The 12,083-nt window shown below is 38.2% G+C and overlaps 1 protein-coding gene across 3 annotated transcripts in view; it reads right to left on the minus strand.

The window, feature by feature from the left end:
• Positions 1-255: 255 nt before the first annotated feature.
• ZC3H13 (zinc finger CCCH-type containing 13) overlaps positions 256-12,083 on the minus strand; it is a 42,754-nt gene continuing 30,926 nt past the window's right edge. For 2 of the 3 annotated variants that reach the window (XM_049815711.1, XM_049815710.1), the window contains 6 exons: positions 10,904-11,929; positions 9,336-9,845; positions 5,945-6,100; positions 4,863-5,063; positions 1,351-1,514; positions 256-747 (listed from right to left, as the gene is read on the minus strand). In XM_049815711.1, coding sequence (XP_049671668.1) covers positions 577-747; positions 1,351-1,514; positions 4,863-5,063; positions 5,945-6,100; positions 9,336-9,845; positions 10,904-11,929 — 2,228 coding nt within the window. In that variant the 3' untranslated portion in view covers positions 256-576. The remainder of the gene's footprint in view (positions 748-1,350; positions 1,515-4,862; positions 5,064-5,944; positions 6,101-9,335; positions 9,846-10,903; positions 11,930-12,083) is intronic. The other variant, XM_049815712.1, reaches the window with a different exon arrangement.

Consider the following 12,083-nt stretch of genomic DNA (forward strand, 5'->3'; position numbering starts at 1 on the left):
GAAGGGGAGCCCTAAGTGACTAGACTAGATTTTCGTGTCCAGAAATTATCAGAGAAAACCTATGCTAAAGATGGAAAAGAGCTAGAGTTTTGTCCAAATCCAGATCCACACCAGAGGCTGCTGTGATAAGAAAGAGATTTGGAAAGCCGAGGTAGACAGACTCCCAGGACGCAAGCTATTTAAGAAATTCCAGATGTGTATTGAGGGACCAGGGTGGTGGTGGAAAAACCCATTCATAATGAAGAAAAAGACACGCAGTTTTCTTCAGTTTAATATCAGGTGGTGTTACAAACTGCTAAAACCAGACGTCTTCACATTATTACACGTGATGCACCATAAAACAGGTTTATGTTACAGTGTAAGATTCAATATTACAAAACTTGCAGAGAACTTCACACAGAAGTCCTTAATTTTTACCCCTTTTATTCACATCCAAACCCAATAACTCTTATCTGTGTACAAACGGAGTATTTTCTTCCATCTTCTACAGCTGCTTTCCAATCAACCAGTTCTAAACATCAATACCAACACTGGTAGCGCAAAATCAACTAGAAAGTGCCACCAACAGTCATTCACTCAAGACACACACACTTCTTGCTGGATAGCTGGTTGTGGAATTTTACTATCCTCTGTCTTTTCCTGCCCAGGAACTTGGCACACAGTCTTTCGTTTGAATAACCGTAGACTTAACCGTAACAAGTCGCTGTCCATTGCTGCAGAATTTGTATAAGTTTGTTTTGTTGCACCCTGTTGAAATTAAAAATGAAAAATAAAAAAGAACGAACTGAAAACAGTGGCTTTTAACATGCAAGCTGAGAAATTAACCTCAAGTACTCTCAATAATTAGAGGTTTAATCATATGTATTCACTAGAAAAGACTTGGAGAATTAACGATTTTTCTATTAGCATGCCAGATCATAAAACCTACTGTAGCGCAAAAAATGGCTAAAGTATTTTTTCTTTCAATTTTAACTTGGAAGAACAGAATCTTATAATTCTTACAAAAGTGCATGTAATCTCATGCAGGAGAATTATTCAACAATTGCCTTTGAAACTGTATTTTAACCCATTATTTATTATGTATTCTCTAAATATAGAAAATGTATCTCCAGAATTTAAACCCCAAAATGAGAAACAGCACCTACCTCTAGACTCAATCTTAAATTAATCTCTCATACTAAGTAAAAAATAAACACCCTACAATCTCTTTAAATAAAAGTCTGTTCTCCATTTAAAAGACTAGGTCTACTCTAGAATAACGAACACAAAAATTATCTTCCTAGAGAAATGTTTTGCACAGTAGAATTTGTATTTCCACATTTGACCAAGCACTGCAAACAAACCACTTGCCTTTTCATTCTTCATTAGCTGCTTACGAATTGCAGAATCCCTTCGAAAGCACAGCGCTTTACAGCAAGGACCCAGATTACTGAGAAGACCTGCTCTCTCTTCTTTTCGTAGAAGTGCAGCCATGTTCAAGGCCCCCAGTTCATGTTCAAAAAGGTTTTCTGCATCTAGAAAGAATTTATATTTGCAGAGATCAATATATACATGGTATTTCTGAAGACCAATATACAGTAATATGAAATTCCTTAAGGTTTTACTATTTGTATTTCTGCCTTCCAAACAGTATCAAGGTTTGGGAAAAAAGGATATTGCAGTTTATAAAAAACCCCAAATAAATCCCTCATCATTTAAAGGGAAGGACGGGTACCCTTGTACACAGGTTCAGCACTGGAAAGCTGTATTGAGACAGCAATCACTGGGAGGCCTAAAAATCAAGTGCCAGCTCTGGGACAGAAGAGGGGATATCATTTATGGTCAGACATGTGTGACGGAAGATGTTTACTACTAGAATTAATCAGAAAGTGGTCTAAGTTTCAAATCTCTGCAAGACATCAGATAACTGTACCACAGTGTCAACACAGGGTTTGTATGGCTATGCAGAAGTGAAACATCACGATGTAGAATAATTCTTTTATCCATGGTGGATGAACCTAGAGAACAAGTCAACAGATGCTAATGAACTACCCCCTCCTACCAGCTCATCTAAAGCATTTGTTAATGCTACTCAAAGTAGCAGGACTAGTCCTTTAATACACTTATCAGAAGAAACAGTGTGCAGCTAGAACACTTTAACCACTTTAATAAAAGACGGATCCTGAGGTGAGTCTTGTTCTGCGACAAGTCTGTTTTTGAAATGCAGACAAAGACAAAAAGAGTGCACATGGCTGGACCGCAGCTCATTGATTTATATCCCTTTTACAATAAATAGGAAGATTATGATATAATTGAAAAAAAAAAAAAAAGGTAAGTTATGTAGCTAAGTCCAATCCAGCTGCGCCTCTATAGTAAACTATTGGGTGTTTAGCAGAGAATCAAACACCTCACTAGAGACACCAGCAAACCTGGGGAAAACATAGAAGCTAAAAGCAAAGACTGCTACAAAGACTGGTACTTTGGCAGTATGCACACAGAAGAGAACTAAGATGCATTTTTAAACCACTTGGAGAATTTGGATGAAGCTGAGTAGGACTAGTTTTTAAACATGGTGAAAAGAAACAAACAAGTTACATGAGATCGAAGGCAGGTTAAAGAGAACTGAAGTCATCAAGACAACCTCAACAGGCAATCAACAACACAAATAAGCGACAAGACACAAAAAGGCCACTTCAAAGGTAACACTGACAGCTTGCAGTCTGCCTAGGCGCCATACGCTAAGCATATTTGGCAAGTAAGCATGTCTAGACCCTTATAGGAAACAATTGCATATAATAGAGAGAGGGCAAGTCAGCTACAAATCTCAATTCCATCATACACTACAGATTTTTGTTTCCAAAGACAAATAACTAAAAGAAAAAACAACCCTGAAACAAGTTATCATTTCCTTTTTTCTGCATTTCAGTGTATTACCAGAAACTTTTCATCCACAATAAGAACAAAGAAGGGAACACCAAACTCGGGAATAAAACAGGGAAACAAATTATACCACCCTGAAGAAGTCCACAGTGAAAACACTACACGTTCACTGTAACGCACACTGAATATCTAGCTCTAATTCATTCACTTTTCAGGGCACCATATCTGTGCCTTTGTTTAGAATACACGTCCTGTGGCTGTGTAATCACTATACAAGGAACCTTCACCTGGTGGATTCCTACCGGCAGTTCCGCACGTAGCAACTTTGATGCGTGAGAGACTGCACACACCAAAGGGAAATCAACGGAGGCACTGCAATCCCCCTTCCTCTCCAGAGCAAAGTTCTGCTCAACCGGAGTTACACTTAGGACAGCCCAGGGGCAGTGCTGGAGAGCCTCCTATTATCACTATGGACTTTTGGTTTATTTCTAGAGAAGCATGCAAGGGCTGCTGAGGTTATTTCGGGTATCGTTTTAAATAGCCAGGTGGAATGACTCTGCACTGCAGTTCCTGTTGCAAGGAATCCCGGTGAGTATACAGCAAAATTAAAGCTTACAGAGAGCGGGACACAGTTCATACCTTTACTGTATCAGACAGTTTGCGGACTCATGAAGACTCAATATTGTATCAATTACACTGGTTATGTGAATTCTTAAGCATAAGAGCTGAGGCTTTTTTTTTTTTTTTTTTTTAACTAGAAGAAAGCTAATACTGCATAGAAAAAGCTGCAAATATTGCAGCGGGACATTTACAGTACTTACTAATGCTAACTACACACCTCAAATTATACTATTTATGATGCATTAAAAATGTTTGCATTTAATTTGACTTTAAAATAAAGTAGAAGCAGTAGCAACAGCACATGATTAATAGTTATATAATTTAAATGGCTCAAGCAAGCAGTGACATTCATGGAGATTAAGAGGGCTGGGAGAAGCTAGTTGTTTCTTTTTTTTTTTCCTCTCCACTTGTCTGAGACTGCGAGGTTAACAGGACAACCGTATAAAGAATAATGTTGCAAAGAATTAAAAAGTACTGTTTCAAATTAAGAACTAGAATTTACAGAGTTAAAAAACCAACCAACCAAACCAAACAACCCCCAAAATCAGAAAAATCTGCTACTCCCTAAACACAGGGGCTCTGCAGATACTATTATTTATAAGCCAGAATTTTCTCACATTTAGATCCTGGAATAATTTCTGTAGAGATCATACAGAAAGCAAATGTTTCATAGTCCTAAAAAACCCATTCTACCATGCAAATTGTTGCAAGCAGCTCAACTGCTTCCGGGGATGCCAAAGAGAAAAATCAGTATTCTCTCTCATGCAAAAGCCCTGCTTACACTACAGAATTGTAGTAAACTGCATTGGTACAGTTCATGCCCATCCCATCTGTCATGCATGTATGCGCCGCACACTTTGTCCAAATGCCAGACCTGTGTATTATTTAATTTCTCACTTCTAGCAGAGACATAATACAAAAATTTCACTTAGCTCCTTCATTCTGACCCCAAAACTTCTATCTATGCATTCTGGAGAGGATCCTCAGAAGGAAAGTAAGAGGACATGCAGAGGACCTTCAGAGAAAATAAGAAATCTTATTTCTTTCTCACAGTATTACTGCTAATTCACTGCAGAAGATACTTAGCACTCCAAAAAACTGCTGACACACTTTAGGCTAGGAAAGCATGAATGGTCTCACAAAAAGAATATTCCACCGGGATGAAAAAATTTTGTTTAGGCTACTATTCAAGACCTCCTCACCACTGCTGGAATTAAAACACTAATTTGATTGACATGCAGCTGTATTACATTCCTGTAATTTTCAAACAATACTCATTATACACTTTCTATGGTCTTGAAACCTAAAATAATGAACTAATGCACATTTCATAAGGACTTTCACTAAGTACAAAAGAGATTAATCACTGCAGAAACAATTACCTTTAGGTTTTTCTAACACTCTCTGGCAAGTCTCTTTAATTTTGGTGAAGAGTTCTGGTCCTGCCAATCGCTTGGAAATACCAACTCTCAACATAACAGCACCTGGTGTGAATTTTAGGAGTGCAGCCCCAGGCTCACGTGGTTCTTTTGGCTGCTTTGGCATAAGACTGGACCAATCTACATCTATAACATCCACAGGATCTGCAACAACATTGACAGAGAATGAGTTATTGCATCATCATCATCCCTTACGACAGTTGATTGATTCACATGCTGTGTACATCCCTGTCTCCTAAAAGCAATATATATTAGATGAATGTTGTTCTGCAGTTCTCAAGACCAGATCCTTGGACACTTCAGGTAGGAACGTCAAAACTCACTTAGATTGGTGGAAAAAAGGAGCATGCAAATACAAAGCTTCTTGGATGAAAAAACCCACCCCTAGTATTCTGCTTCATTTTTATTGCAACCCCGTTGCGGAAGGCTGCTCAGATCCTGCTTAGCCAGCAGATTTGGACACTTATGCATTCACAAAAGTCATAGTACAACTAAATGTGCTATGACAGATCCAAATTAAATGCTTAAAAAGCTAGTATTTCAACTCTGGGTGCTGAGAGATATACTATTTATTAAATAACCATACAACTGTGTTTGTCTAGTATGTTTATCATAGAAAATACAAATGCTGATCATATAGCCCAGATGACTCAACTGAATTTACAACAAGTAGAAGATTCCATGCTTCCCGGTGCATTTGGGAAGCATTCAAGCATGGATAACATCTGTTCATAAAAATATCCGTTCCAAATAATGATCAAAACCAAATGGGATAAATGAAAACATGTTTATAAAACCAAAAAGCTTACCCTTCTAGCTATATAAAACAAGATAAATACCACTTCACAATACAGCTCCTGGTACTCTTTACTTACCTCTACGCTTCTCAGGCTTACCTGACTATTACAGAACAAATGAGAAATACTGAAGAGCACACAAACCGCATTCCTAATTCAGAAATACTGTCAACATCACAACTGATCTAATCTTTATATTCATATAATCATAAAGGGGTTTTGCTATACTTTTACCAGGCATCTTCTCATCCTCCTGTTGATCCTCCCGCTTTTCAGCATCACCTGCCAGAATTTCATCCAGTTCATCATCACTGATCGGCTCGTATTCTCCAGCACCAGACCCCAGTGACTGTACATCATCAATCTTTGCTTCATCTTCTCCTCCTACAGAGACAGATACATACTGTAGCTTTAAAGCAATCATTCCTGTTTTCTAAACATGCTTTAAGCAGCCTGAAAACAAAGAGGTTCAAGCAAACTAAACTGTTAGTTTTGGGGGACAACTATATTCAATGTGAAAACAGGTATTAACTCATGAAAACAGAGAAGCTATTTCTCCCATACACAATGAGGCAGTTTGAATTTTACATATGTTGCTTTTTTTTTTGGGGGGGGGGGGGGGGGGGTACAGTATTAGTCAAACTGCACATAGGCGGCCATATACAGAAGAAACGTATGTTGATGATCTGATATGTAGTTAACAATACAAGTTAGCGCCACAAAGTCTTTCAGATGCTTTTGCATGTGAATCCAAAGTCAGGATTCATTCCAAAGGTTCTACAAGAGAAAGTAGTAACAGAACCCCGAAATACAAGAAGGTGCAAGATATCCTGAATGAAGCAATTACTCCCAGGGTTTTAGACTCTGTGGAAGTCACAAGAAGAGCTTTTAGAAAGCCATGCCAAACTTCTTCACTTGTTGTTACACTCCTATCCATCCATGTACTATATGCACATACAAATACCTGTGCTGTATGCATAAACCTGTGTCCCTTAAAACCTGTAAACACAAGACACTCAAATGTTGCATTTTGCAGTTCATGAAAGGAACATCTGAAGGTATCCTCTCGTGTCCAGGACCGAAAGATCCGATTCAAGCATTCAGAAACCCTACTGCTCAAAACTCAGGCTTTCTTAGGGTTCTCCACCACAGTACTTGCAATGAGTTGTGCCATACAAACTAGACAGAATTTACAGGGGTCCTCCCCTGTGGATGACTATTCTAATATCTTCCAGCTCCCTTAGCCAGAAGTGAAACTGCCTCTGGTTTAAGTTGCCCCCAATCTTTTTTTTTTTTTTTTTTTTTGCTTGTCTTTGTAAAAGCTACAGAAGGGGGGGGGGGAATCACCTCAAGTAACCTAAAAATCAGCACGGAAAAAGCAAGTAAAAGACATGCTAGCAGAGCATAAATTAACTACACAGACCACCTGGCAGTGCTTTGGAGGAAGCATATAGCATCTTGGGCATTATTTAAGCCCACTTCTAGAGCAAACACATTAAGGTTCAAGACATTACAATAATTTAGTAGTTATACCGTCACATATTTTTTTAGACAATATACTACAGTAATTTGTCCAAGTAAATACCAGATACCTGCTTAACATCATCAAGAAACTGTATTAGTTTTCTAAAAAGTTTTTCCTTTTTAAAAGAAAAATAAGGCTATCCATACTAGATTTCATTTTGTGTCTTACGATTTTAAATATTCACTGCCTGTATGATACATCTTCTGCCTCCACACTGATCTACGAGTTATACCAGCTGACCATAATGACGTGCTTGGACAGCACAGATGAACCATTAAAAAACTACTGTATGAAACAAAAATAATAATACATTGTTCTCAATATATGATTAAAAAAAGATTATTTCCTCAGTTTTGAATTTCAAATCAAAGTTTGATAATTTCTAGATTATAGTCCTATCACTACCTTTACACACTAGTCAGCTAAAAGGAGTAATGTAAACAGGAATAATAAAGTAATGAAAGACAATAAAGTACACTAAACCTTAGAAAATCATACACATGCTATATATAGTATGCTTTAATAAAATAGAATGCCACCTAATATTTTACAAAAGACATTTATTTTTTTTTTAAAAAAAAAAAAGAGATCCTAAATATACCATAACTTCCTGTAGATGATAATTTTCAGAGAATTTAGAACAACCTTGGAAAAATACAGAAAAGAATACACATTAAAACACTTACTAGAAGTCTGCTGAAAGGCTAGACCTAAGAACACATTTAACATCCACAGCCTGTTTAGTTACAGGTGCCCTCTTGGAAACAGATAATGTACCTAGGAATAGCCTTTCACCAACTCTTTTTCTGAAGTTACCACATTCTACTCTCAGATTTATTGCACCATTCCTTCCTCTAGCTTAAAAATCGCTGAATTCTGTCCATTACAGCAAGACAGAACAGACTTTCCCATGCTCATTCCAAATACAATCTCAAAACAAGTGCTTCAACTCCACAGATAATCTCCTTAATTGGAATTTTCTCAATTGTACCAGTCAACCCTAATGACCACTTCGTGAGTAATCAGTTAGGAAATAAAATAAGTAATAAATATTCCTCATCATCCTCTCCAGACGACATCTGATTTAACTGCCTAAATCAACAATGAATGCCACATAAAATTCTCAGTAAGAATGCAAATACGATGAGACAATGTCCTGTTATCTTGTGCAAAACTACAAAAAGCTTAATTCATGTTTCTCTTTCTGCTTCTGAGGACTATGGACTTCAGGCCTTACCATCCCAAACATCCCAAAATTCCAATCCTACAATGCCTTTTTTCCTCTCAACAGATTTTAGAGATGAAAACTCCTGCAATCACCAAAAAACCCCAACTTTCTGAACATAACCATAACATACACCAGTTACTCTGGATTTAGACTCTTCCTTCTTTTACGTTGCTGATATAGGTTAAAAGTACTTCCCAAACACCTTATCCATGCAAAGCTCAAGCTGTGTAATCCATGTGACAAACTCTTAAGAGTTTGTCAGTGTTTGCCCCTTACTTACTTTATTTACTAATCCTAAGCACGTTTTCCCCAGTACCATTAGGGCCAGCAAATTGAAGCCGCATTTAGTAAGATTACCTCAGGAAAGCCATTTTTGGACTGTTATGCCAAGCCATACATATGTTTCACCTACTAATCAGACAATCATTTCCATGATAATTGGGCTCTGCAGAAAAAAACCCCAAAGAACAGTTCCAAGTCAACACTCATTTTTTTTCACTCATTACCTGTCACTTCCATACTAAGAAATAGATCTTATAATGATATAACAAGGCAATCAAATGTTGGTGCTATTCTTTAGCAAACTGCCTATTCAGAAATGTTACACCTTGGTGAAATTATACCTCAGATCATTTATGTTTCTTTGCCTCAAGACTTTAGAAATTAACAAATAACACTAACACAATTAACACTAAGGAAGATGCTCATCAGATTTCTCTCTTACTGTGTCTGCTTCCACAGTAGAGAAGCTGGAGCCAATAAGCCTTTTAGTAGAAAACTATTCTAATATAGCTCCATTCAGCATTATGCTAAAAGGAAAAGAATAAAATATTTGTCAGTCGAGGTTCTTTCCAAGAATATCTCACCTTCTAAACTCTCTACCTTTTCGGCCTCATTTCCATCTTCAAAACCTTGTAAAGGTCCTAAATCTTTGTCTGCTCTTTCCTTCTCTGAAGCCACTGAATCCCGACAAACACCATCAAATTCCTTTTCATGATCTCTGTCCAGTTTCGTTTCACTGTGTTTTGTTGATTCTTTTTGAGAGGTGATGTCAAGAGTTCTCTCTCTCTCTCTTTCAGCAGTATCGGGTAGTTGTCTCTCTCGCTCTCTGTCCAGCTCCCGTCTTTTCTCCCTCTCCCTCTCTCGTTCTCGGAGTCTCTCTCGTTCCCTGCTCCTTGGCCAGTCTTTGTCTACATCTCGGTCCCAGTCTCTCTGTCTTCCCTCTCTCCTGTCTCTCTCTCGCTCCCGATCGTGTTCGTGTCGATCTCGCTCCTGAAGCCTTTCCCTGCTATCAAAGGACCCAGATCTGGAATGGACTTGACGATCTGATTCAGGAGAACTTCTTCTTGAACTGTGGCTTCTTGAATCTTGACGATCTGAATAAAATATTTTAAATATATGGGTGACTACAGCATGTAAATGTATTACCATTTTACTAGATCAAAGCATTTTAAAGAGTCAGGTATGAAAATGTAATTCTCAAAAGCATTGTCCTCAAATCAATAATGCCTTCAGATTGCCTATAGATTTAACCTTACTTAAAAACATAAGGTATTTTTCCCACTCCCAAAAGAGATTTTTAGCAGCTACTTTCTACTATGACAGAAGCCAAACTGAAGGTACATCATTTAAACTCAGAAATTTAGGTGGGGGGGGAATTGTCTCAAAATTTTCAAAACATGTCTTCTAAAAGCTAGGAATGCCTTGGCTAGCAAATGATAAATTCAGAAAAATAATTCAGGCATGTAACCATGAGGAGAACAGAGAGCCAAAGTGCTTTAGGAGGAAGATATTTTCCTACTGATGCTGTTTAAATTCTAAAAACATTTTACCCTTTTTTTTTTTTTACAGGAGCTACACAAATAAAACAAGTCAATTGTCATTATTTTGATTTGCAACAAAGATGATTTCCATGTGCATTAAAAGTATGCCTAACAGGAACCATGACAGATTTACCTCAGTGAAAATAGCTCCTGAGATAATTGATCTCTCTTTCCCAGAGAGAAGAGACATTTTCATTTTGCATAGATTTCAGAGTTTTCATATCAAAAATGAATGTTAATAATGAATTTAAGAACATATTTAGATGATAAAACTACCTCAATGTTTTGTTTGCACAAGCATTTTCTATGAGTTTTTTTTGTCCTACAAATTACTTTATTCCCCAGACAACATGAAATGAATCTGACCAAACGTTTTGCTGTAAACAAAGTGGTAATCCTGCCTGCTGAGGATCAGCTTTTCAAATATGGTAAAACTTGGAGGATTCTTAACTCACTCAAGTTTTACAATGAATGGCAGAGAGCACCTCCCCCTCCCTTCACACTAATTACAAATGAAAAGAGTATACAGCCATATAAGAATGATTTGGTATTTGTACCTTTGCACTTTTATACAGACTGATAGGTCAGTCTCACTAAAATGAGATTATTACCTGAAGATGTGCTGCGACTGGGTTCCCCTCGTTTCAACTGATCAATTCTGGACTTCCGTTCCCCGGTGATTTCTAAGCTTTTCTTCTCCCTGTCCCTGTCCCTGTCCCTATCCCTGTCTCTAGAACTACTGTGCAGGATCCTCTTCCGTCCAGTCTGGTCATCTCCACTGCGATGAGCTGACTCATTGGAAGGGGATCTAAGTCTGCTTGAGGCATGGCTCCGATTGCTACCAAGGCTGCTGCTGCGCTTCTGATCCACAGGTTTACGGTGTGGTCCATCCTCTATAGTAACGTGAGGGGCTTCCACCTTTTCTCCCCTTGTCCTGTGACTTTTTCTATGGGATTCCTCAGTACTTCTTTCTGGAACAACGATATCACCACGTTCAGGAACATCTTCATCTGACCAGTCACTAAATGTTGTATCTTCTCTTTTTTGTGGGACTTCTGCCACAGGTTTCTCAGGTGGTGCTTCAACCAATTCTTCTTTTGTTACAGGGGGTGTTCTTGGCCCTTTCTTCTTTTTATGATGTGGAACAATTTCTTCATCAGAAACTTCAGAATCACCCTTGGATCTCTTCCGCTTTTTCTCTACATTTTTCTTTTTTTGACCTTTCTTGGGTGAAAAGACCTGGCTTTCCTCAGTCATTGATTCATTAGCATACCTTTCCACCCCACTGTCATCATCTTTCTTCTTCTTTGTGGCCTTTTTCTGTACCTTGGACTTCTTCTTGCTGTCATCATGCATTCTATCAGAAGCATCTCTTTCTTCAGAGGGACGGTGTCCAAGACTTTCCTGAACCCTGGACCGGGAGCTTTCTGAAGCATCTGGTTGCTCTCTTTGCTTATCTGCTGAAGAAACCCTCTCTTTAAAATCTGGTTCTTCGTAACGCCGGGAGCTTTCCTTTCTGTCCGATTTTCGCTCTTCTTCTTTCCAGCGACTCTGCCGCTCTTCTGTAACATGAGAGGGGCTCAGTGACCGGGATTCCTGTGGCCGCACAACCTGGCTCAGAAGTCTGTGCTTTTCGTCTACAAAATGGGAAAAAGGATGTACTTGTATTGAAGGAAGGACAACATGTGAGCATTTAGTATCTTGTGCATGCCAAAAAGTGTCAATTAAAACATATAATATGTTATTTCAGTTACATTTCTGAAGTTTTTCTACTGCTGCAGCAGCAACATA

Source organism: Accipiter gentilis, chromosome 13, assembly GCF_929443795.1.
Source record: "Accipiter gentilis chromosome 13, bAccGen1.1, whole genome shotgun sequence".
NCBI classification, from domain to species: Eukaryota; Metazoa; Chordata; class Aves; order Accipitriformes; family Accipitridae; genus Astur; species Astur gentilis.